Source organism: Haliotis asinina, chromosome 14 (genome assembly GCF_037392515.1).
Source record: "Haliotis asinina isolate JCU_RB_2024 chromosome 14, JCU_Hal_asi_v2, whole genome shotgun sequence".
Taxonomy (NCBI): Eukaryota; Metazoa; Mollusca; class Gastropoda; order Lepetellida; family Haliotidae; genus Haliotis; species Haliotis asinina.
In genome coordinates, this window is record NC_090293.1 from 42,768,452 (window position 1) to 42,793,714 (window position 25,263).

At 39.6% G+C, this 25,263-nt stretch overlaps 3 protein-coding genes across 6 annotated transcripts; all 3 read right to left on the reverse strand.

The window, feature by feature from the left end:
- Positions 1-1,551: 1,551 nt before the first annotated feature.
- LOC137261496 (innexin unc-9-like) lies at positions 1,552-4,370 on the reverse strand. Its single transcript, XM_067799252.1, has 2 exons — positions 4,261-4,370; positions 1,552-3,780 (listed from the first exon to the last, which is right to left on the reverse strand). The coding sequence occupies exon 2, from the start codon at positions 3,772-3,774 to the stop codon at positions 2,602-2,604; it is 1,173 nt and encodes a 390-aa protein (XP_067655353.1). The 5' UTR covers positions 3,775-3,780; positions 4,261-4,370; the 3' UTR covers positions 1,552-2,601.
- Positions 4,371-9,031: 4,661 nt separating this feature from the next.
- On the reverse strand, positions 9,032-12,743 carry LOC137261479 (innexin unc-9-like). 3 transcript variants are annotated; one of them, XM_067799233.1, is made up of 3 exons: positions 12,621-12,743; positions 11,707-11,752; positions 9,032-10,837 (listed from the first exon to the last, which is right to left on the reverse strand). In XM_067799233.1, the coding sequence occupies exon 3, from the start codon at positions 10,829-10,831 to the stop codon at positions 9,650-9,652; it is 1,182 nt and encodes a 393-aa protein (XP_067655334.1). In that variant the 5' UTR covers positions 10,832-10,837; positions 11,707-11,752; positions 12,621-12,743; the 3' UTR covers positions 9,032-9,649. The 3 variants fall into 3 exon arrangements, with proteins under 3 accessions (XP_067655334.1, XP_067655333.1, XP_067655332.1); XM_067799232.1 differs by having other exon boundaries at positions 11,680-11,752; positions 12,621-12,740; XM_067799231.1 differs by lacking the exon at positions 11,707-11,752.
- Positions 12,744-20,790: 8,047 nt separating this feature from the next.
- On the reverse strand, positions 20,791-24,792 carry LOC137261389 (innexin unc-9-like). 2 transcript variants are annotated; one of them, XM_067799134.1, is made up of 2 exons: positions 24,665-24,792; positions 20,791-22,729 (listed from the first exon to the last, which is right to left on the reverse strand). In XM_067799134.1, the coding sequence occupies exon 2, from the start codon at positions 22,721-22,723 to the stop codon at positions 21,548-21,550; it is 1,176 nt and encodes a 391-aa protein (XP_067655235.1). In that variant the 5' UTR covers positions 22,724-22,729; positions 24,665-24,792; the 3' UTR covers positions 20,791-21,547. The 2 variants fall into 2 exon arrangements, with proteins under 2 accessions (XP_067655235.1, XP_067655236.1); XM_067799135.1 differs by having other exon boundaries at positions 24,650-24,792.
- Positions 24,793-25,263: the final 471 nt, after the last annotated feature.

The following is a 25,263-nucleotide window of genomic DNA, read 5'->3' on the forward strand; positions in this document are numbered from 1 at the left end:
GTATGACATGGCGTTTAATATTATGGTAAATGTACGAGTTCTTTCCTTCACATCATATGTAAGAGGCAATGTCAGGATTAAGAAGGTTTCAAGTATATAACAAGGACAAACATGTTTCTGGTGTCTTCTAATATACTGATCAGCAAAAGAAACGCAAGTCTCGAAAAACTGAAATCTCATGAAACAAGCGTCCATGTTTAAGTCTTCTATTAAAGAATTCTTACAAATTCCAGAGTTACGTTTCTTTAGCTGCTCAGTATATCAGAGGCATTGTGAGGATTAAGTACATGTCAAGTGGTACATGAAAAGAACGGGACCACCCAGTACTACGTAGTTTTGCAGTGAGTACGTGAGGCCTTCAGAAGAGGTGTGGTGTGCGTACAAATTAGCTTCAATTGGTCATTATGTATTTTGTCACCCTTGTTAACAGCCAATTGTTCCCTAATTGTAATTGCAATTATTATTGTTTCATTGTTTGTGTATTGATTATGGCAAGGTGGAATTCATGACATAAGTTCATGACATGACATAATGTGGAATTCTTTTGGTGCAACTGCAAAGGAAACTTGAAAACTGTAAAATATGAAAAATATTTAAATGTCTTAGATTCTTAACATTCAAACTACAAACTACTGATATTTTTAGCGGCATTTATATATGACCAAGATATGACAACATTTCGGGGTCATTTCATACCCCTTCATCAGGTTCAAACAATTAAAAGAGGATTTATCCCTTAAGACCTTGGTCATACAAACTACTGGTCGGTATAAACAGGACCCGTCGATACCACATATTATCTGGTTTGCATAGTCACGTCACTGGGCGTCAACTCTGTATACACATGGTGCAATTGGTACAGTACTACGGAAGCCAATTAGGGCCACGCTTCGTTATTATTCGGCATCTTGTTTCTTGAAAATTCAACATCCTATCTTGAAAATTCAGCTTAGTACCAAATCAAAGCGTGGTCCTAATAGGCTTCCGTGCAGCACTGTGTCATCCACGTTCAGCCCACTGGGGCAGCCACGTACACTGACAATCATCATTTATTTGTTTATTGTGAGTCGCAAGCCGAAGTTACTGTTACATGATCAGACCAGTCACTTGGGTTTACACAACACCAGCTGTTTTCCCATACACTTCTATAGTAATGTTATATTTTTAAAAAAGCATCCAGGCTGTCAACACCCACTCCATGTACACCTAGGTAGCTTCTGTCCTTTAAGCTATGGTAGAAACACAAATTCCGGCTAACTCATCCTGCCAAATTTCCGAGCACAGGAAGCTTAACTCATCAACCCCAGTTCTGCATCAAATGTCACCCACTGGAAAATATGAGTACACACAACAGTGACTGAGTTAATACTCAGTGCTTTTAAAGACTATAAAAATCTTTTACACAATTTCATCCAATCACAGCTGTCGCATGCCTCTGTCTCTTCAGTTGCACATACGGTACCTCCTCAGGGAGCATATGTGGTTCTGATGTAGCGTAGTGGAACCTACGAGTAGGTCTGTCATACACAATGACAAGATTCAAAACAAGACTAGCTCCAGAATGTATGAGTTTATTGTTCAGCACCTTAATGTTATCAGAGAGCAATATGATGGGAATCCGGTGCTGACGTTCAGTATCCAGCTACAAAATATGTATTATGGAAATTGTCGTTGTTCCTATTTTAGGAAATAGGTGAGGAGGCGAGCAGTGGGATTTACCGTTAAGTAAAACAAACTGGACTCATCCAGAAATATAATTGAATGAGTGTGTGCGTGCATGCACTAGTTCGCTTGTATGGATGCACTCCATATTATCCAAGACATATAACAGATCAATATTTCATGGATACCATCACTGTATCACATTCGGTTGTCATCTCGACCTGGCGTTGGGTAACGTTTCTTCATTCATTCTGACAATTGAAATGAAAAACAATATATCATGAGTACATTATTGTTTCAACAGTATTTCAGCTGCACGATGCTGTTTGTTACCAAATTGTGTCTGTACCAGACAATCCTGACAGTCACGTGATTATCAAGCCAGTATGGTGGCGCAGTTCTTCCAGCTCGTGCAAATCCCACAACAATGTCTAGAGCCGACCATTCATCTACTGTACACGAATGAGGTGTTTTGGGTCGAACTGTAGTATCTCCCTATAACCTCTAATAGGGTCTTAAATTCATTACGCGTGTTTAGGATTGTGTTCGGATAGGAAGAAGTGAGATAATTCGTTTTGCGATTTTTTTGCCGCCAGGGGATTTTCCGAGGACCGGGAAATATGGCCGTATTAGAACAGAGGTTATGTGGGAAGATACGACTTGATTTACCCCTGTGGGAAGAAAGTGCATAAAGCAAACTCAAGTAAATAGAATAGCCTGTTACGAAGTGTTACCCAAGTAAATAGAATAGTTACCGACCATGTTCCTAATGTCCTGGGAATGACACAACGTTAAAAAATATCATCCACAAGTATTACGATTTGACATATAGCTGGCGAGAACTTCAAACGTAAAGTCATAAAAAGAAGTGTCATTAGATAAATAAACACCTGACAGAAATTTAATTTTCTAGAGTAAACAAATTTGGAGTATTGGTTATCACATAATCGGCACTTTCTCCATATCTGAAGTACCAGAAGCGGGATCAGTCACTGGTAACGCTGCATCAGCTCCTGTGACTCCAGCTCCACCTCCAGGTTCTCCTTTGTAGATTTCACGTGCATTTTGAAATTCCTCTTCCTTTTCCCGAAACACTTGGTACAAATGTTGGGTGAGCTTCGCTGAAACCAGCTCACTGGAATTCCATGAGATCATGGACAAGACAAGTACTCCATCCATTCCCAAGAAACCGCTGATGAATCGAGTTATGGAGAGTTCGTCTGGGCGAGATCCTTTTGCAGCGTTGACGTAGGCAGCTATCCTGCCATCTCTAAAGAACGGGAGGAAGAGGAACCCTGCCCACAGGACAAGGTTAAGGATGGTGATGAGAGCCAGGAGGAAGACCCAGTACCAAAGGAATGTGAACATCTTCTCATAGATTTCGGTGATTGGCAGGGTGCACTGTACTGTATAGCTATGAACTGTCTGCAACTGATAAATTTTAAAAGAGCAATGACCATCTTTTACAAGCAACGGATTTATGATGGAGTCCATATCGAAACCAGCATAGGATCCAACCCTGATTGCCAGATTTTGTCTGAAGTATGTCGTTAGGAAAATAAACTGTGCTATCAGATTGACACAGGAGAGAAGCTTCACGATCAGGTACAGAAGAGCCAGGATGAATCTATTTCTTCTCAACAGACTCCCAAATACTCGGGCTGCATCACTGAACATAACCTGTCGGTTCTCAGCATTGGTCATTTGTGCACTTTTCAATGATTCCACAGTTTCCGCCATATTGAAAGTGAACAAGTGCTTGGTGCTGTTCCAGATGATGTTGGGTAGTTTGAAAGACAGGGCTTGGAAGAATAGTATGAGTGGTATCCAGAGGTGGTAGGAGGCAACAGGTTCCCGATTTCCTTTGTCAAAATCATCACGAATTGAGGTCTCATGATACAAACCCTTCATGAAACAGGATTCCTTAGTGTACGAGGTCTGAGACGGCTCGAACTGAGCAGGACACCAGCAACTGATGGGTGTGGTGATAAAACGCAAGACAAATGATCCGACGGAACACAGGGCCAATAGAAGGACTGTCCAGAAACTGTTGATGGAGTCGACATAATCCTGATCTAATCCACGTCCAAACCATGCTCTTAATCCTGGCATTGTTGTCTGAAACAAAACCAAAAAGAACATTCCTCAGTTGAGTAAGAAATATTCACCTCATGCGATACTGATTTCAAAGATGTGCAGAAAAATATATTCTTTGAATCGTATCTAAGTGAGTGAGCGATTTACAGTTTACAATGTACACATCGGCATTATGGCCTCCATATCGCTATGAGAATAACTTATTGTCGACGAAAGAAAGTCAAACAGTAGTAAATGTAGTTAACTTAATGTAGGTATAAAAGCCCATCGATATTAAAACAAATACCTTTTTAACTGAATTAAAGTTGACCAAGAGCTACACTCGTTAAATATACCAAGTTTTGCAGCTAGGTCATTATGTAGATGTCCACTAATGCTAAAACAGATTTTCCATCATAAAAGGAATTGTTGAGTCATTTATGTCTTACTGTGTCATCCCTTGGGGAAACAAGTCCACACAATCGAGCCGAAATAGCGAAGCATTACTACACCTATACTTACAGCGAGGAAGTCCTGTTCCTGAATGGACGTTGTGAAATTATTCGGATTAAATCCTTTCCCAGGGTAACAGTGTAAAAAGTTGACTTTACACCCAACTGACGGTAGTAAACGCTCTGTCGCGTTATGGTTGTTAGGAATGTTGTGAATCAAGAGTTGGGTCTCGCCATGCAGACATTAATTTAGTGATAGCGTCCAGTTAATCTCGCTGTAGGGGAATTTGTTGCAAATAATAAATGCTGACATTTCAATACAGGAGTACTCTCGACCTCATTGGTTTCTCCAACACGGACCTTTATGTTGGAAAAAATGAAACGAGTGATCTGTAACAGCAACAACAACACGTCGATTAATTGTTGTTGACTCAAAGTTGCCCTGTTATTTTCTGCTTTGTAATCATGAGAACCATGCCATGTTCTTTTTCAAACAGCGTCTCATCGGTTAAGGAGCGAGCATGTAGTTTTCATGCAGTCCGTTTTCTGAACTCCTCTTTGCCATAATTTAGAAGCCCTTTTTGCTGTAAAAACGTTTATGCTAGAGACATGACTTACAACAAGTGAAATATTATGATATAATTCAAATTATGAATTGAAGCTATAGATATATTAGTTTATGGAATTCATTTGTGAGCTCTAGTGATTACCGTGAAACATACGTTGCCTGACAACTACAACGTTCATTATGTGGCAATACAAATTAATGAATAGTGACACAGTCATACATCAAGAGACAAATCATTCAATATTATACATTAATCGTGACCAGGAAGCCTGTTTCCTGAAACTATGGTCCAGTGTACACAAGCTTTTTGGAACTGTTGAATAAGTAAATTATTTCGATGTACATGTAACAATGTTATTGACTCTGTACAATTATATGGAAATATTATGGACCTTACATGTATGCACTGAACTTATACTTTCACATAATGTATGTCAACCTGTATGTATACCTGAAAAATGTGAAATAATAGGTTAGGCAATTGTTCCTCAAATATAGAACTTGACAATCATGAATTCTTGCCTGTAGGCTGATGTATTATCGTTATGAATTGAAACTATAGATATTTCAGTTTCATGATTTCATTTGTGAGGTTCATTGATTACTATGAAACATGCGTGTCCTGACCACTACAACGTTCATTATGTGGCAATAGAAATTAATGAATTGTGACACAACGAGTAGAGAGCATCAACAAAGTGCACATAAGAAATTATGAGTCGACTGTGTACATTGAAAAACTACGGAAGCATATTAGGGCCACTCCTACGCAGGACAGTATCTCCTACGTAGGAGATAATGAGACCAAATAACTTTTTCACCATGGCCCTAATACGCTTCCGTAAAAAAAAGAACAAAAAAAAAAAAAAAAAAAAACGAAAACAAATGATCAATGTCATGTAATAGTGTATACCATGGGCACAACTGTGTGAAGCTCATTTCTAGTGTCCCCCGACGTGATATTGCTGGAATGTTGCTAAAAGCGGTGTAAAACTAAACTCACTCACCCACTCAATAGTGTATACTGACCAAGAGTTGCAGTCGTTAAGGACAGCGCTTTTCAAACAAGAACGTCACGCAGATGAAATATTTCCGATATTTTGTTGGCTGTTTGGCGAATTTATTGGGATACGTTTTGGAAAATGAAACATATAATATTTCGGATAAAATGTGCACATAGACACTTCATCCGCTGTTCATCCACGAGATGTTCATTGACATAATGTGTCCTTTCGCGTCAACCCCTGTGGAAGCTAGCATGCACTTTTAATTCTTAATAAGGTAACATTACAATACAATGTCCTTACAATAATGAAATGAAGGGGGTCCAGTTTCTGAAGTAGGTGTGTGAGATTAGCCTCTGTTAACGAGCTGTTAACTGATATGGTAAATCTGAATAATGTAACATTACAACACCATGTACCTACAGTAATGAGATGAAGGGGGTCCAGTTTCTGAAGTAGGTGTGTGAGATTAGCCTCTGTTAACGAGCTGTTAACTGATATGGTAAGTCTGAATAATGTAACATTACAACACCATGTACCTACAGTAATGAGATGAAGTAGGTCCTGTTCCTGAAGTGTGTGTGTGTGTGTGTGAGATTAGCCTCTGTTAACGAGCTGTTAACTGATATGGTAAGTCTGAATAATGTAACATTACAACACCATGTACCTGCAGTAATGAGATGAAGGAGGTCCTGTTCCTGAAGTGTGTGTGTGTGAGATTAGCCTCTGTTAACGATTTGTTAACTGATATGGTAAGTCTGAATAATGTAACATTACAACACTATGTACCTACAGTAATGAGATGAAGGAGGTCCTGTTCCTGAAGTGTGTGTGTGTGTGTGTGTGTGTGTGAGATTAGCCTCTGTTAACGAGCTGTTAACTGATATGGTAAGTCTGAATAATGTAACATTACAACACCATGTACCTGCAGTAATGAGATGAAGGAGGTCCTGTTCCTGAAGTGTGTGTGTGTGAGATTAGCCTCTGTTAACGAGCTGTTAACTGATATGGTAAGTCTGAATAATGTAACATTACAACACCATGTACCTACAGTAATGAGATGAAGGAGGTCCTGTTCCTGAAGTGTGTGTGTGTGAGATTAGCCTCTGTTAACGAGCTGTTAACTGATATGGTAAGTCTGAATAATGTAACATTACAACACCATGTACCTACAGTAATGAGATGAAGGAGGTCCTGTTCCTGAAGTGTGTGTGTGTGAGACTAGCCTCTGAATCTCCTACCAGGGTAACAGTATAGACAGTTTACTTCACTGACGATAGTAAACGCTCTGTCGTGTTATAGTTTTTAGGAATGGCTGCAGAACGTGTTCCAAGGGGTTTGACCTGGGCATGCAAACATTATCATGTCCAAGTAATCACTGCGTAGGAGCGATAATTGTTGCAAATTGTCAGTTCTGACATTTCAGAACAGGAAAACTGCGACCTCTCATGTTTCCCGTTACATAGTCCGTTTATGTAGGCAAATGAAATCGAATGATCTTTTATGAACCGCGTTGAATAATTGCTGCATAAAAGTTCACGTTTTTTTTTGCTTTTGTTTTGTCTTTGATGAATGCATGCTTACTTTGTATTACAGTATAAGTGTCCGTTGCGCAAGAAGGGGGTATGTTGCCCGTTCTAAGCAAGGTATAAATATCAAATGAATTCAGTCGACACATGTATTGGATAATTTGCTAATCTCGAGTAACAATCTCAAAATGTCTGTGATATAAGAACTTCAGGGTTTCTCTAAGGAACGGATGTTTACCGGAAAGTCTTTCATAAAGTCAAACGTCGTGTCTAATGTGCGTCAAAATGGCGAATTTAGTGAAACAGAAGACGCACATTACACGCTGGTATGAATGCATATCTGTGAGATAGATCTTATGTCAGCTGATACCTCGGATCACACAGTGTGGAACGGGATACCTAGGTTCACACACGGTGCATAACACCATATACCACTCGAGATCGGTTCACGACCCTATTCGGTCGAAGAAGGGACCTCATTATGCAGAATCGCAAGTCTGACACTGAGACGTATGACAATGGCTTTGAAGCTTAATATACTGTTAAAAAAGCAGGGGAACCTGATCTTTCAATTTGGATAGGAAGTGCAAACGTTAACAACCGTTTCAAGGAAAGATATCTTATAAACGCACCACCATTTCCCTCTATTACCACCCTTAAACAGAACGCATGATATGCACGTGCACAGCGCAGTAGCCTCATACACGTGCATGGGGTCCCATTCTTGATTTTGACGATTTTTCAAGAAGGTCGAAAATCACTCATCTTGCATCACACATTTGTTCGTGTTTGTTTCGAGTCGTTTGTTTTAAAATAAAAATCGCAAACATTACATGCCATACACCAAACATTTTTCAAAAGCAACTACGCTCCTAATAACTATGGTTGTAAGGAAGTGCAAATGGTGATGCACTCTCAAACATTCAAAAATATCATTTCAACATTGACTGACTCACATAAATCTCCTACATATCTTTAATCGTAAATAGAAAAAAAATGAAGTTCCCCTACTTTTTTAAGAGTATACAATAAGGGTTTGATGCGCTACATATTGATATCAAATTATTGACCAAAGTCTGCCGTGTTCTTCCAAAATCACCGCCATCTTTGACGATATTTATGCCCTTTCATATGCTATGACTGCCGTTTTGTATGCTCGGTGACAGTTCTCTGGCGCTGTTGTAGCTGATACGCAAGTTTTGTTTCCATTTGAAACGTTTAGGTATCCGTTCCTGAGCATTTGTTTCGGTTTTAGAGGATATTGTTGCACTTTTGGAAGTTTCCTAATTTGGTAATTGTTTTCCCTATTGGTGTATATAAGTTCAGTTTTGATGATTTGTTCACCGTTTGCATGGTAAGCCTGATCATCCTTCCAGTGTAAAGCTGATCGATGGGTGATGGTTGTGTTTACATCTTGGACCACTTTCCCGGAAACTGGACGTTCCTTCTGTGAAATGTTCACTGGCAAAAGTTTCGAAACATACTATAATTCTCTCCTGTCCGTGCAAAGAGGACAAGGCGTGCATTGACAATGGTGGAAGCAAGGGTGATGTAGTCTAGTTTAAACACTTGACTCTGAAACGTGTGGTAAACTACAAACTTGAGATTATGTATCGTGGTTCAGCCTTCTTTACCATATATCTGTTTGAATTTAAGGAGTTCAGTTGTGAATTTGTGTGATTACTATAACACACATATGTGCTTAAGGTCTACTCCGATCTCTATAGACTAAATGACACAGAGACAGAAATAGTTTATTAAAATGTCACAAGTTACGAATATAATATAAAATCATAATGTACAACATAAGTGTAAAATCAACCAGTCATTTTTTGGTTTATGAGACGCTCTCATAAAATCACAGATAAAACTGACGACTGTGTTACTGACGTCTAAATGTATGGTTGTAATTACAGTGCAAGTGCATTAAATATTTTTCATGGTTACTAGCATCCATACTGTGGAACTAAAGACCGATGAATAGCGACACAAACATCACGTTCATCAACAAAATGTGAGTGAGTCGATCATTTACATTTACAACCACGATACCATCGTATTCTAGTTAGGACACTTGAAACATAAGGCAACTAAATTGCTACAAGAAGAAAATACAAAACTACAGTGTTCCGGAAATGGTATTCATGCTTCACAGACGCCAACATGGTAATGGGCTCTACTGTCAGTTTTGATGTATAGCAGGCGAGAATGCAAAGTATATAAAATAACCAAGGGAGTGAGTGAGTTTAGTTTTACACCGCACTCAGCAATAACCAAGGGCAATGCCGTCAAACAAGTCAGTTAAAACATGCTACTTCAGGATTATGCAGATCCAGTGCCTGGTGAACAGTTCTGTCATTACAGGATAGGCATTTTCTCCAAGTTTGGGTCTGCAGAAGTGAGTTCAGTCATTGGTAAAGCTGCATTCGTTCCTGATGCTGCAGGTAAGAGAGCTTCAGTACCCGGTTCTCCTGTGTACAAATCTCGGTGTGCATCAAGTTCTTCTTCCTTTTCCCGAAACACCTGGTACAAATGTTGGGTGAGCTTCGCTGAAACCAGCTCACTGGAATTCCAAGAGATCATGGACAAGACAAGTACTCCATCCATTCCCAAGAAACCGCTGATGAATCGAGTTATGGAGAGTTCGTCTGGGCGAGATCCTTTGGCAGCGTTGACGTGGGCAGCTATCCTACCATCTCTAAGGAACGGCAGGAAAAGATAGCCTGCCCACAGGACAAGGTTAAGGATGGTGATGACAGCCAGGAAGAAGACCCAGTACCAAAGGAATGTGAACATCTTCTCATAGATTTCGGTGATTGGCAGGGTGCACTGTACTGTGTAGCTGTGAACTCTCTGAAACTGATAAATTTTAAAATAGCAATGACCATCTTTTACAAGCAACGGATTTATGATGGAGTCCATATCGAAACCAGCATAGGATCCAACCCTGATTGCCAGATTTTGTCTGAAGTATGTCGTTAGGAAAATAAACTGTGCTATCAGATTGACACAGGAGAGAAGCTTCACAATCAGGTACAGAAGAGCCAGAAGGATTCTATTTCTTCTCAACAGACTCCCAAATACTCGGGCTGCATCACTGAACATAACCTGTCGGTTCTCAGCATTGGTCATTTGTGCACTTTTCAATGATTCCACAGTTTCTTCCATATTGAAAGTGAACAAGTGCTTGGTGCTGTTCCAGATGATGTTGGGTAGTTTGAAAGCCAGGGCTTGAAAGAATAGTATGAGTGGTATCCAGAGGTGGTAGGAGGCAACAGGTTCCCGATTTCCGTTGTCAGAATCATCACGAATTGAGGCCTCATGATACAAACCCTTCATGAAACAGGATTCCTTAGTGTACGAGGTCTGAGACGCTTCGAACTGAGCAGGACACCAGCAACTGATAGGTGTAGTGATGAAACGCAAGGCAAATGATCCAACGGAACACAGGGCCAATAGAAGGACTGTCCAGAAACTGTTGATGGAGTCGACATAATCCTGATCTAATCCACGTCCAAACCATGCTCTTAATCCTGGCATTGTTGTCTACAACAGATACAAAGCAACGCTGCTCAATCGGGTGAGGAATGTTTACACCTTCTGCGGAATTAGTTTCAAAGTTGTCCCCATGAAATATCTCCTGTGTATCTAAATGAGTGAGTGAGTCACAATTTACATTGCATAGGCAGTACTGGATCCATATCACGATGAGAAGAAGTTAGTTATTGTCAACAAAAAAGAAATTCATGCTGTAATCAAGATGGCTATGATAGTTTAGATATAAACGAAAATACATCAAGTTCAAAATAACATTTTGATCAGAAATATATTGGATGAATGAGAACTAGACTAAAAAACACTATCAATGTTAAACTACCTCAAAGGGAATTATGGGGACGTCTTATTAGTGAATGATTTCAAGTAGCATTTACACCTTTTCTCTGCATTTCTGTTAGACATCTTCCATAAAAAGTACCTGTAACGTTCCTAAACGGCTGTTTTGTTCGCTTTTTGAAACGTTGTGAAAACATTTCCTGTATCATGTAATGTTTCTTTAAAACTGAATGCAGAAGCAAAACTCGAACTTCAATCCATTACCCTTTTAGGAACCTTACTGAAACATTGGCAAAGGTTTCCCAAAAGTTTGATTGAAACAAAATCACAGCTTTTCGTAATCGTTATTGAAACACTGTAATGTCAGTTTTTCTCATAAACATGTCTTAGTTCATTGTAGTAAATATATTGACTTGACAAGAGTGGTTATGCAATTGCCTTTTACATAAATAGTGAGAGAAATTATAAGCTCTTGGAAACTGAACAGTTTGCCAAGTTGTATAGAATGTAGAGAGTTTCTTAATTATCACTTATGTTTTGTGTATTCTATTTACTTCAGAGTAAACTTCAGAGATGGTTACCGATCAACCCATGCCGGACACTCCACCTTCCAGAAGCATGAAGAGCCTGATGAGAAAGATGACTAATTATTTTCCATATACATTTATGAAATGAAGTATTCTTTAAAATACATCATTGTTTTGTAGATATCATGATTAGAGAATGTATTTACATGTTCAAGTATGTATTTATTGGACAGGATTCAAAACACTTAGTGTTGATAAACGAATCAGTGATCCTTGCAATAGTGGATCGAAACTTACAATATCAGACTTTTTCACGAAGTTTTAACCCTAACGTTTCTGAAACGTTTCTGAAACAACAAGAAAATACGTTTTAGGAGGTTTCTAAGGTTTCTCGCCAACGTTTAGCCAAAAGATTTTAAAAACGTAAAAGACGTACATTTACGTCTTAGAAACGCTTTTTGGAACATTTTTTGAAACCACATGGCAACGTTGTCAACACGTTTCTGTGTTAGCTGGGGAACTTCAAGACATACATATGGGAGTATAGACACTAGTTAATGCTATATACTCTGATTTAGATGGACTCATGCGCCACTGCATTTTTTAAGTGTAATGGTTTCAGGTAAAGTTTACAGAACTGGCATTTCTTTGTACACAATATAAAGCGACCAAGTGCTGCACTCGTTAAAAGTGCCACGTTTCAAAGCTGGGTCATCAAAAAACAAAATGCGTTGTTTTCAATTTTCTATTACCAAAGGAATTCGTTATTGTGGTGTTTTGGTCACATTATTTGGATACACATAGTCAAATAGAAAAGGACATATCGGATTAAATGTGAACATATATACCTCAGGCTGTGTTCACCCAAGAATTGTTGTCATGAGGAATATACGTCCTACTGTGTCATCCCCTTTGGAAGCAAGTCTACATTATTAAGCCGGCATAATGCTGCGTACACCTATACTTACAATGAGGAAGTCCTGTTCCTGAATGGACTTTGTGAAATCAGCCTATCGGAGTCCTCGCCCAGGGTAACAGAACAGACTGCTTACTTCACATCCAACCACGGTACAGACACCGACAGTAGTGACGATAGTAAACGCTCTAGCTGTCGTGTTATAGTTGTTAGTTATGGCTGTAGAATGTGAGTCAAGGGGTTTGGCCTCGGCATGCATACGTTATCAGGTCCAATTAATCTCTTCGTTTGAGCGGTAACTGTTGCAGATTGTAAGTCCTGACATTTCAGAACAGGAGAACTTCGACCTCTCCGGGACTGTTTTCGTTGGGAAAATGAAATCGAGTGATCTTTATCAACACAATGTTGACTAATTGTTGCTGACTCAAAATGTGCTTGCTGTCTTTTTGTTTTTGTTTAGCTTTTAAAACGTAATAAGTCTTACTTTTGTCTGGTGCGTAAGAAGGGGTCAGTTATGTTTCATGCTGCCCATTTCAGTCGAAGTAAATGTGAAATGAATTCAGTTTATACATTTAGGGTAATCTGCTGATCTCTAGTACGAATCTCGAAATGTGCACCGTCAATGTCAGGTATCTTGGCCAGTGTGTATCAAAATGCGAACTTGATGAAATTGTAGAAATATATTCAAATAAATATGTATGAATGCATGTCTGTGAGATAAATTGGTTTTCCGATACCTTTGGGCATAGAGATTGTCACTTATTTCATATGAGGGAAAAGTGCAGAGAAAGGGACAGCCAGGTGTGCGGGAAAGGAAGGAAACGGCACAGCACAGGTTAATGAGTGAGTGAGTTAATATTTAACGTCACATCGGCAATATTTCAGCCATATTGTGACGAGAACATTTAACAAAGAAAAGGATTATATGTATATTATAACATCTGTCGGCGAAGGACGGTAAAACAACTAGAATATCACAATTTAAATTAAAACTAGCGTGGAAAGATAAAACTAATATCACTATTCGGACAATACAACATAAAATCCGGCTATAGATTGCCAACAACTGAAGGTAGATCAACATACTAGGGGCCATGGGGACTTACAGTACCTTTGCTACCTGCATGGACCCTAGCTGGATTTACATCATCCCCTCAGCTGTTAGCAATTTAGTCCCATCTAGCCAAATATTAAAAATACACATATGCTACGATTAAAAACACTGGAAATTTAAACTTACAGGAAATGTGTAGGGACTTACGTACCCTCTCAGGAGGACAATAATTTTACGGTACTTCAACCCCCTTTGAGGGTACAGCCACTAACAATTCAAGTTACTAATCTAAACTACCATGAATTAAAATGCAGCTATGTACAGAATATAATAATCAAAATTCAGCGATGAAATCAATTTCTTTTAAAAAGCCAAGAATTAAATGAGAACTTACGGTGTTAAAAGGGTCCTTAATTGTTTTTACATTGAAATATTTGTCCCTTATGATGGAGAATTCAACACAGTCAAGCAGGATATGCTTGACCGTGGTTCTCTCATCACAAGGGATGCAAAACGGAGGATTCTCACCTTTCAATAGGTATGAATGAGTATATCTAGTGTGGCCAATACGACATCGTCGTAAAATAACCTCTTCAAATCTGGACTGACAACCCAAGTGGGTATAACCAATGTAAGGTTTTATCTCATGTAATTTATTTATACCCACTTGGGTGTCCCACTTCTTCTGTATCAGATCACGGATATAAGATCTAATGTTAGCTTTATAATCAGTGCATGGAATAGGAAGTGGTGTCACAGATTTGTTGAGTGCCGCCTTGGCAGCAAGATCGGCCATTGCGTTACCAGAAATGCCCTCGTGGCTGGGTAACCAACAGAAGACGATGTCGTATTGGCCAGTAGCAAGAGTATTATACAATTCAATAATTTCAATTAAAAGTGGATGTTTACAAGAAATATTTTTAATAGCCTGAAGGCAAGAAAGAGAATCGGAATAGATTATATATTGTTTACGTTTAGGGTGTCTTTGAATATATTTAAGAGCTGTTAATATGGCGTTAGCTTCAGCTGTAAAAATAGAACTATTATCGGGTAATCTAAAAGATATTGTTCTGGATCCAATGACAGTGGCACAAGCCACTGCGCCACCGTCCTTGGATCCATCTGTAAATAAGGGTTTGTAATTGCTATATTTATGTTTTAATTGATGATATTCTTGTTTATATTGTAAGTCATTAGTTTCTGATTTTTTAAATGTAGTTAATGTTAGGTCAACTTGTGGCCTAACCAATTGCCAAGGAGGAGAAGAAAGAAGACGGGAAGGTGATATACCTTCCAGCTCAATACCGGCAGAAGAAATAAATGGTTTAATTCTGTGTCCAAGAGGTGGAACAAGAGAAGATTTTTTGTTATACAAATCCTCATAAAGGGGATTGAACACACAGTTAAAGGCAGGGTTAGATTCATTAGAATATAATTTAGTAATATATTGTAAAGACAGTTTTATACGACGTTGAGTAAGAGATGGTTCATCGGCCTCAACGTAGAGACTATCAATAGGCGACGTTCTGAAAGACCCAAGACAAAGTCTTAAGCCTTGATGGTGGACGGAGTCGAGAAGTTTAAGATTGCTTTTGCAGGCTCCACCATATACGATGGAGCCATAATCAAGTTTCGAACGCACGAGTGATCGATATAGATGTAAGAGGGTTACTTGATCCCCTCCCCACTTTGAGCTGGAAACAACTTTCAACAAGTCAAGAGCCTTCAGGCATTTAGTTTTAAGGGACTTAATATGAGGCAGAAATGTTAAGTGGGAGTCAAAGATTAGGCCCAAGAACTTGGCCTCCTTTACAACTTTGATGGGAGTGCTATCTAGAGATAGTTCAGGGTCTTTATGTGGCTTATGTTTTCTTCAAAAATGTATACAATTAGTTTTGGATTTAGAAAATTTAAAGCCGTTTTCAAGACACCATTTATTTATTTTGTTTAAACACAACTGCAGTTGCCGTTCAATAGTATGCATGTTTTTCCCACGACAAGAAATATTAAAATCATCCACAAATAACGATCCATCTATTGAATCGTTTAAAACTTTTGATAAACTATTTATCTTTATGCTAAAAAGTGTGACAGACAGAATACTGCCTTGTGGAACACCCTGATCCTGATTGTAATGATCAGGCAGGGTAGAACCCACTCGAACTTGAAACTGTCTATCATTTAAAAAGTTGGCTATAAATTGAGGTAAACGACCTCGCAAGCCAAAGTCATGTAAATCTCTTAAAATGCCATATTTCCAGGTTGTGTCATATGCTTTTTCTAGATCAAAAAAGATAGACACAGCATGTTGTTTATTAATTAGTGGATTTTTAACAAATGATTCTAAACGCACTAAGTGATCAACAATACTTCTGGTTTTGCGGAAACCACGCTGTATATCAGTTATAAGGTTATTAGTTTCCAAGTACCAAACTAGTCGATTATTTATCAGGCGTTCCATGGTCTTGCAAACACAGCTTGTTAATGAAATCGGACGATAATTGGATGGATCGGTATGATCACGTCCAGGTTTAGGTATTGGTACTACTATGGCGTCACGCCATGAAGGAGGAAAGTTACCCGATGTCCAAATACCATCAAAAATATTTAGGAGAGTTTCCTGACAGGATTCTGGTAAATGTTTCAGGAGTTGAAAATGTATGTTATCAGCTCCTGTAGCAGTATCATGAGCTTGATCAAGTGCAGTATGGAGTTCATGAATAGAAAACGTTTCATTATAGTCTTCCCCATTATCGGAATTGAAATTAATAGTTTTCTTTTCTTCTTGTTTTTGATATTGCTGGAATTTTGGTACATAATTTGAAGAGGAAGAATGTTTAGCAAGGGTTTCACCCAGTTTATCAGCAATATCTGATTTATCAGTAAGCAATTGATCTCCATGTTTAAGATGATGGACTGTAGATTTAGTACCTTTACCTTTGATTTTCTGGACCATGTTCCACACCTTGGACATAGGTGTCCGAGAATTTATTTTAGATACATAATTTTGCCAAGATTGGCGTTTGTTCTGTTTAAAAGTACGCCGTGCTTTAGCATTTAAAATTTTAAATTTATTTAAATTATGCACCATAGGATGGCGACGGAAATGTTCTGCTTTTTTCCTTGCCTTCCTAGCTTGTTTGCACTCATCGTTGAACCATGGTTTTCGAATATGGGGAACTGCAGAGGAATGTGGTATACACTCATCAGCTATAGAGTTCAATTAATCAGAAAAGGATTTAATAGCATCAGGAACGTCAATACAACGTTCAGGTTTAAGTTTTTCAGCACACAGTGTTTCATATAAAGCCCAGTTAGCCTTTTTAAAATTCCGCCTTGATGATGGAGGAACATCAGTTGGAGTTACAGATTTTAGTACAGTAGGAAAATGGTCACTTCCACAGAGGTCATCGTGGACTGACCATTCAAATTCATTTAATAGTTCTGAATTTGTAAGTGACAAGTCGAGAGCAGAATAAGTCCCTGTACCAGGGTGTAAATATGTGTTGGAACCATCATTATAAATACATAAATCATTGTCAGAACAAAAGTCCTCCAACAAGTTACCTTTAGTGTTTGTAGTTACACTACCCCAGAGTGGGTTGTGCCCATTTAAGTCTCCCATTATAATACAGGGCTTCGGGAGCTGATCATATAGAGCTTGAAGATCAGTTTTGGCAAACGTCGAAGACGGTGAAATGTAAAGAGAGCATAGCGTAAACGCTACATGTAAAGTAATTCTCACAGCAACAGCCTGCATGTTAGTATTAAGTGAAACAGGGCTTTGAATAACGTTTTGTTTGATGTTGTGGCCAGTGGCCCTATCACCCGGAGGTGAAAAAGAATGATATGCATTATAATGACGAAGGTCAAATGTATCTGTTTGTTTTAAATATGTCTCCTGGAGACATATCGCTGAAGGTGTAAACTCTTGGACTAATAGCTGTAATTCATGTAAGTTAGTCCTCACTCCTCTGCAGTTCCACTGTACAATATTATTGGAATAAACTATCTTTTTGGGGGATTTATTGGGGATCTACCCCGCACTCTTTTGGAGGGCGACAAGCTATGTGCCCTAGAATGGACGTTTTCGGAAACATCCATATCTTCTAAGGATCCGAACTTATTAAAAAGTTGGATTTTGTTACTAGACCCTTTTGAGGCTCTTCCACTTTTACCCTTTTGTGAAGATTCACATCTAGATTTAAGCTTGTTTTTTTTCAGTTTCTTTCACATTGGATTGAGACGTCCGTTTTGCATTTGTCTGAGATAATTTCTCCTGTGTACAAGGTACATCCTGAACACCCATGGGCTCAGGAAGTACGTCTGCCGTTTGAGTGGATGATTCAGGTAGCAGCGTCTGAGGAGTGTGAGCATTAATCCATGTTAAGTTGGTTTGACAGCAAACAGAAGACTTGATTACATTCACGGTTGGCGAAGGCGATGTTCTGGTAACAGAAGCATAAGTTTCTGATAAGTCTGATCTTTGGACAAGTTTTTTTGCATCTGCAAAGCTAATGTTTTGAGTATATTTGATTTTGTTGATTTCCATGTTCCGCTTCCAAACTGGACAGTCTTTTGAGAAAGACGAGTGACTTCCGGCGCAGTTAACGCATTTCTTAAAGTTGTTGGTACAATCTTCTGTTGTATGTGTCTGCTCACCACAGTGAGCACACGTGACAGACAATGTACAACTATTCACTCCATGTCCAAATTTTTGGCACTTAAAACACCTTAATGGGTTAGGAACATAGGTATCAACAGCGATGTTACAGTATCCAGCTTTCACAGATTTTGGAGCAGTTGGCGAGGAAAAAGAAAACAAATATGTGTTTGTTGGAACAGTTTCTTTATTTTTCCGGGTTGTAAACCTTTTGACATGCATGACACCTTGATCTTTCATCTCTGTCCCAATATCTAATTCCGTCATGTCCGCAAACAACTGATCACGATCTCGAATTATGCCTTTGCTAGTGTTGAGCATCCTGTGAGCTGAGACTGATACGGGAATTCCTACCAACATTTCAGTTGTCATCAGGTTTGTAGCTTGCTGTCGTTTACTACATTCAATGAGAAGAGCTCCTGAACGCAAGCGTCTAACATTTTTGACATCACCCGCAATGCCTTGAATAGCCTTCGATACTGCAAACGGGTTCAATTTTAGTGGTGTCTTATCATGAGTCTCGATCACTATAAAGCGTGGCCAGTAGTCAATTGATTGGGTCGGTCTGTGTTCATTATCATCTCCATCAGGGTCTAGTGGACGTTTTGCTTTTTAATGGGGGTTTCGTAAGCCATAGCTGGTTTTAAACGGTTCATAATCCGAGCTCCCCACCCACCACGGAGTATCACAAGGACAATGCTAAAAACAAGCGGGCCTCCAGCTTGCAGCACCAAGGATACCCGGATGATATACTCCAGTAGAAAAATCAAAGGATTAATATTTCCACCGGATTGGCCCATGAGCCACCGCCTTCTGGGCATACGACTCTAGGCAAAAACATATATAAAATGATGAATTTCAAATTACAATCTCCAAAGAGCCAAGCATGAAAAATCAAATTACCAGTTTCATAAATTTTGAGCATGAAATAGTTGTAGCTCAGGGCTTGGCGTGAACAGCCGATTGATAGAACTGGGCCAGTTCTACCACCCGTCTAGGTGAAGTAAGGGCCAAAGTGGTGTGTTGAGCAATAGGAACACTGGTCCTGCTCCTATTGCCCTGAACCACCAGGATCCCCTCCTCCACCGACACAGGGCCGCATCCCACGGCAAACGGGTTGGTGGACCAAATATCCCCCCGGGTCCACTACGGGGGTGTCGGCGAGCTCTTGGCGTTACCCAGCACCCACCACGAGGAGGTGGCTCGCCACGGGTGCCCACAGGTTAATGAATCAATAACTTTTTTTGGCACATTTTGACTCAAATCAGCGTTTCATTGATTATGTTGTGTTTATTAGTTAAGTAGGTTGCAATTCATCGGTCTGCTTTTGAGCCAAACGACCTTTAAATGTAACAAATAAAGAACAAGCATATCTACAACATGTCCAGAACAATGTCTGTATGGAAACTCAGACATGCAAATGATAAATTAATGTTATTCTATCAGATGTCTTGATGACTCCCGTTATCTACTCCTTTCTCAGTACAATACGTGCACCTTGGATTGAGGACTAAAAACTTTGAACTTCATTACAGATGTTGTCTTTGTTTATTCAAGAATATTTCTAGAGCAAATGCGACAGTTGATTGCAGTCGTCGCATATTGAACCATGTTATCAGAAACCAGATGCTCCTGTGAAATGTTCACTGACAGAATTATGGGAACGTGATATAATTCTCTCATGTTTGTGCAAAGAAGAGAAGGCTTGAATTGACTACGGTAAATGTAGACTCACTTCCCTCGGAAACCTACAAACTTAGGTATAAGTACCGCCATCTTCATATATATATATATATATATATATATATATATATATATATATATATATATATATATATATATTTACATGAAGGAGCCCATACGTGAGCTTGTGTTATTATTTTATTTATTAGGTTTTACAGATTACGATAGATATGCAGCAGAGAGCATACGGGTGATCTATTTATTATTTATTATTCATTATTGGATATCTATATAGCGCACATATCCATGCAACTAATGCTTGCTCAAGGCACTGGTATTTATTTCCCTTGATCATTGGATGTCCGTCTCAGCGTCACATCGTATTATCAATCTCAAATCCCTGGGGAGCATACATCTCTTGCTGCCTCTAGGCACACCGAGATTTTTGTGACTCTCTCATCCCAACGAGATACCCAATTCACAGCTGGGTGGACTGGGACACACAGTCACAGTACCTTGTCTAAGTTTACTGTACGTTGCTGTACCCGCAACTAGGTGTATACACATATTCATGTGGCCACCATCAGGTCATATACCAACAGATTCGTGGGTTCTTTTAAGAGCACAGGGTTGTGTACTGCACACTAGGGGGTGCGACAACACGGAAAGAGTCTGCACGCAAAGCTGACTCCAAGGTTTTTACACCCGGTCACAGGTGGGTTCGATACCGACACCTCAACTTCGTAATGTGTTGATGTCTGACCCAGTCAATAAAACGTTTATACTGTAGAAATAAGGACAATAAATAACAACACCACGAAGTGTCGACCATTCACATTTAATACCACGCATTCTAGTTCGGACTCCCGAATTACACGAGACAACCAAAAATGCTGAAACAGGAAAATACAGTAATTTGACAGTATAACTAATGTCTTTATTGACAATGTTTCCGAAATGATATAGACACATCAAACATGACAAAATGATTATAAACTCTCGCAACAATAATATTCATGCTTTCACACACACACACACACACACACACACACACACACACACACACACACACACACACACACACACACACACACACACACACACACACACACATATATATATATTGTAACAACAAATATGAATTTCTACACTACTTTGGAGGAAACAACTGGAAACCGTATGCAGATTAATTGCTCGGGGATCAGGAATCAAATTTGCGAAAAGCATGTGAAATATCGTGTATGTAGCAGCTACGGTTTGGTGTAAAGTTTTGACTGATAAGAATTTTTCATAAAGTTTTCTTTTTCTCCATTCAACAATCTTTACAACGTTACGAAGTTGTTTTAAAACACATCAATTCATCTGTAAACGGTACCGTTAAACAGTGCGGATTATTTTGCAAAATCAAGTTTAGAACAGTTTAGTGAAGTAAGTCGCTACACTTGCAAGAGTGAGTCTTAACTTTTGAAAGGTAGTATATGTGAAATATGAGTGGAAATGTCATCAAACACGTTAGCAGTTATTTACAGTAAGTCACACCTAGATTAATCTAATCCAATGCTTGGTGACAGTTCTGTCTTTACAGCATAGGCACTTTCTCCAAGTTTGGGTCACCAGCGGCGAGATCACTCATTGGTAAAGCTGCATTTGTCCCTGATGCTGCAGGTACGATAACACCTCTTCCTATTTCCCTTGTGTAGAGATTTCGCTGAGCATTCAGTTCCTCTTCCTTTTCCCGAAACACTTGGTACAAATGTTGAGTGAGCTTCGCTGAAACCAGCTCACTGGAATTCCATGAGATCATGGACAAGACAAGTACTCCATCCATTCCCAGGAAACTGCTGATGAATCGAGTTACAGTGTGTTCGTCAGGACGAGATCCTTTGGCCGCGTTGACATGGGCAGCTATCCTACCATTTCTTATAAATGGAAGGAAGAGAAAACCTACCCACAGGACAAGGTTAAGTGTTGTGATGACAGCCAGGAGGAGGACCCAGTACCACAGGAATGTGAACATCTTCTCATAGATTTCAGTGATCGGCAGGGTGCACTGAACTGCATGTGAGTGAGTCTGCATCCAGTGAATTTCAAAAGTACAATGAACATCTTTAACAAGCAACGGATTTATGACGGAGTCCATATCAAAACCAGCATGAGATCCAACCCTGATTGCCAGGTTTTGTCTAAAGTGTATTGTTAGGAATACAAGCTGGACTATCAGATTGACACAGTAAAGAAACTTCACAATCAGGTACAGAAGAGCCAGAAGGATTCGATTTCTTCTCAACAGACTCCCAAATACTCGGGCTGCTTCACTGTACGTGGCCTGGCGATTCTCAACATTGGTCATTTGTGCACTTTTCAATGATTCCACAGTTTCTTCCATATTGAAAGTGAGCAAGTGCTTGGTGCTGTTCCAGATGACGTTTGGTAGTTTGAAAGCCAGGGCTTGGAAGAAAAGTATGAGTGGTATCCAGAGGTGGTAGGAGGATACAGAGGCAGGTGTTTTGGTGTAATCATCAAATACTGACCTGTTATGATACAGCTCCTTCAAAAAACAAGCTTCATGAGTGTACGAGGTCTGAGACGCTTCGAACTGAGCAGGACACCAGCAACGGATAGGTGTAGTGATATAACGCATGGTGAATGATCCCACAGAACACAGGGCCAATAGAAGGACTGTCCAGAAACTGTTGATGGAGTCGACATAATCCTGATCTAATCCACGTCCAAACCACGCTCTCAATCCTGCCATTGTTGTCTGAAACAAAAAACACAACAACTCTGCTTAGTCGAGTAAGGACCATCACATTTGTGCGATACATTTAAGACGTGCGTAGAAACAATATTCTATGTATGCTATGTATTTAAGTGAGTGAGTTATATTTTACATCGCATCAACAATATTGCATTCATATTGCGATGATTAAATGAGAGAGATTATTCGTCGGCATATCGCCAATATTCAGCCATATCGTGACAATGAAACCGATTAGATACAATCAGTGAGTGAATATGATTTACACCGCTCTAAGAAATATTCCAGCAATATCACCGCTCACACATTCTACCCATGTGGTTAACTGAACCCGGGCTTCAGAGTGATGAGTGAACACTTCAAACACTAGATTATCCCACCGCCCCTAGATACAATTCAGAGAGAGAGAGAGAGAGAGAGAGAGAGAGAGAGAGAGAGAGATTTACAAAACGACCCCATGAAAATTCACGGGTCAGTCGGGAGATTTACCGACTGAACATCTACTAGCCATGGGCTAGCGGGCCTGTGGCTATTTGGCTATAACTGGTGTTAACCCATGCCCATACACGCCATGCTTCGTCACGTGTGAATAAAGTATTACAGAAACCTTACTCATTACTATTCTTGCTTTTAGTTGAAATACGAAGTATTTTCAATAAACATATGCGCTCTTCGCTGTGAAGCACTACGTGCTCCTCAACAACGCATGCACACTCGTTTGACACCTGAAACTGTGAATCAACTCACGCATTACACCCAGCCACAAGAGAAGGGTCTAGTGAAAGACGAGTCAGCGGGTATTATTTCCGCGAATTCCCACGACCCACAAAGAAGATTTTTTTTTATTGTAATTCTCAAAAGCCGGCCGCTTATTTTGGTCCAGAAAGGCGACCCCAAAACCTCGGAAGTCTACACAAAGTGATATAGTGACATACCGTATTTCCTCTGACAGACGTCAGGTTGCTTATTAACTCAGAAAACTCTCAAACCGGGCGAATAATAGGGGCCGACGCGTATTGGACTCCGTCGCTCAACGTTTGAACGGAAATAAACATAGATTCTCCATTGGTATTTTATTTAAAAAATCCACCGTAAACATGTGGCATATCCCGCGCTTATTTGAGACCCGGCGCTTATTTCTTGAACAGTTGCTTTAATCACGACGCTTAATGGAGGAAATGGTAGCTTACAAAATACAATTCCCTAGTCTCAAGGTGAGGGTGGATTCATTATTGAGTAGTTTGATCTCGATTTGACCGATATGTCTCGCAGCGACTGCACCACCATGCAATACGATGTAAATAACATACCATGGATGGGTAATGTTGTGGGTAATCTACAATTAGAGTCCATTTGATATAGCAATAAGGCTACCTTGTAGTTGCAGTCATCTGTTTTACTAGCAATAAAATTCTGTTTGATAGTTGTCTACAGAGATATAAAGGCTGATATTTAAATCTTAAACACGAATATTGAGAACATTCTAAAAGTACATGGTATTAGGGATACTTTACAACAGGGATAGGTCACTCGCTTTCTTTCTTTACCATTTGTACTGATTAACGTGTGCCTCGCCATGCTCCAACGCAAACAGCGACTTGGCTCGCTCACAGCGCAACTTCAGTTGTGTTTAACAGTACGTACTTCAGCCAGTTCATTGTATCAGTCATAATTTTACAATGAATGAATGCATGAATGAATGAATGAATGAATGAATGAATGAATGAATGAAATATAGCAAGAATTAAGAGCATGAATCATGTGAATGAATAGATATGTGAATTTCACCACAGAGTGTATAACATAAGGAACTTCTCCGTAGTTTCAGAATAATAATGTCGGGGTTTCGTTGCATACACGTTTGAAACAAGCTCATCTGAATAAAAACAGCATGGAGTAGGCATCCTTTAACAATAAACTAACCTAAATGTCATTTACCGTGTATGTAGTACTGTGTAATCTTGAATAAAAGCGTGCAGCCCTAACAGGAATCTCCACTTTCGCTTCCGTATGTAAGTGGCGAGCAACAAGCTACAAGATGGCCGAGCCTAACAGAGGGCTTATCTACGGACACACATCGAACAGGACACGGACCAACGAACGTACTGCCTGAGATGCGTGTAGGCGACGAAGGAGCCCTGTTTCACAAAGCTATCGGGGTGCTACGGCTGTCGTTAGTCTATTAGAATAACAGCTGTATGGCGACGGTATGTAAATAATCAAGTCTCAACCCGACAATCCAGCGATCAATAGCATAAGGATCGATCTACGAAACTGGGATACGTTGACATGAGGAAACCCAGTCAGCGTGCCTGATCACCCGATTACGTTAGTCGCCTATTACGACAATGATATGGGTTGGTGAAGAGTTCTAACTCTTCACCAGTTACACAGGTGAATATTTTCCTCAGATATTTCAATTATCGAGAACTTATCTAGATTTAACCACCCATTATACTGGAGGATCACATGAACGTTGACTTCGGTGCTTGACCGTGTTTAAGTCTTCCCGTCATTTGTTCAAATCATGCCAGTGG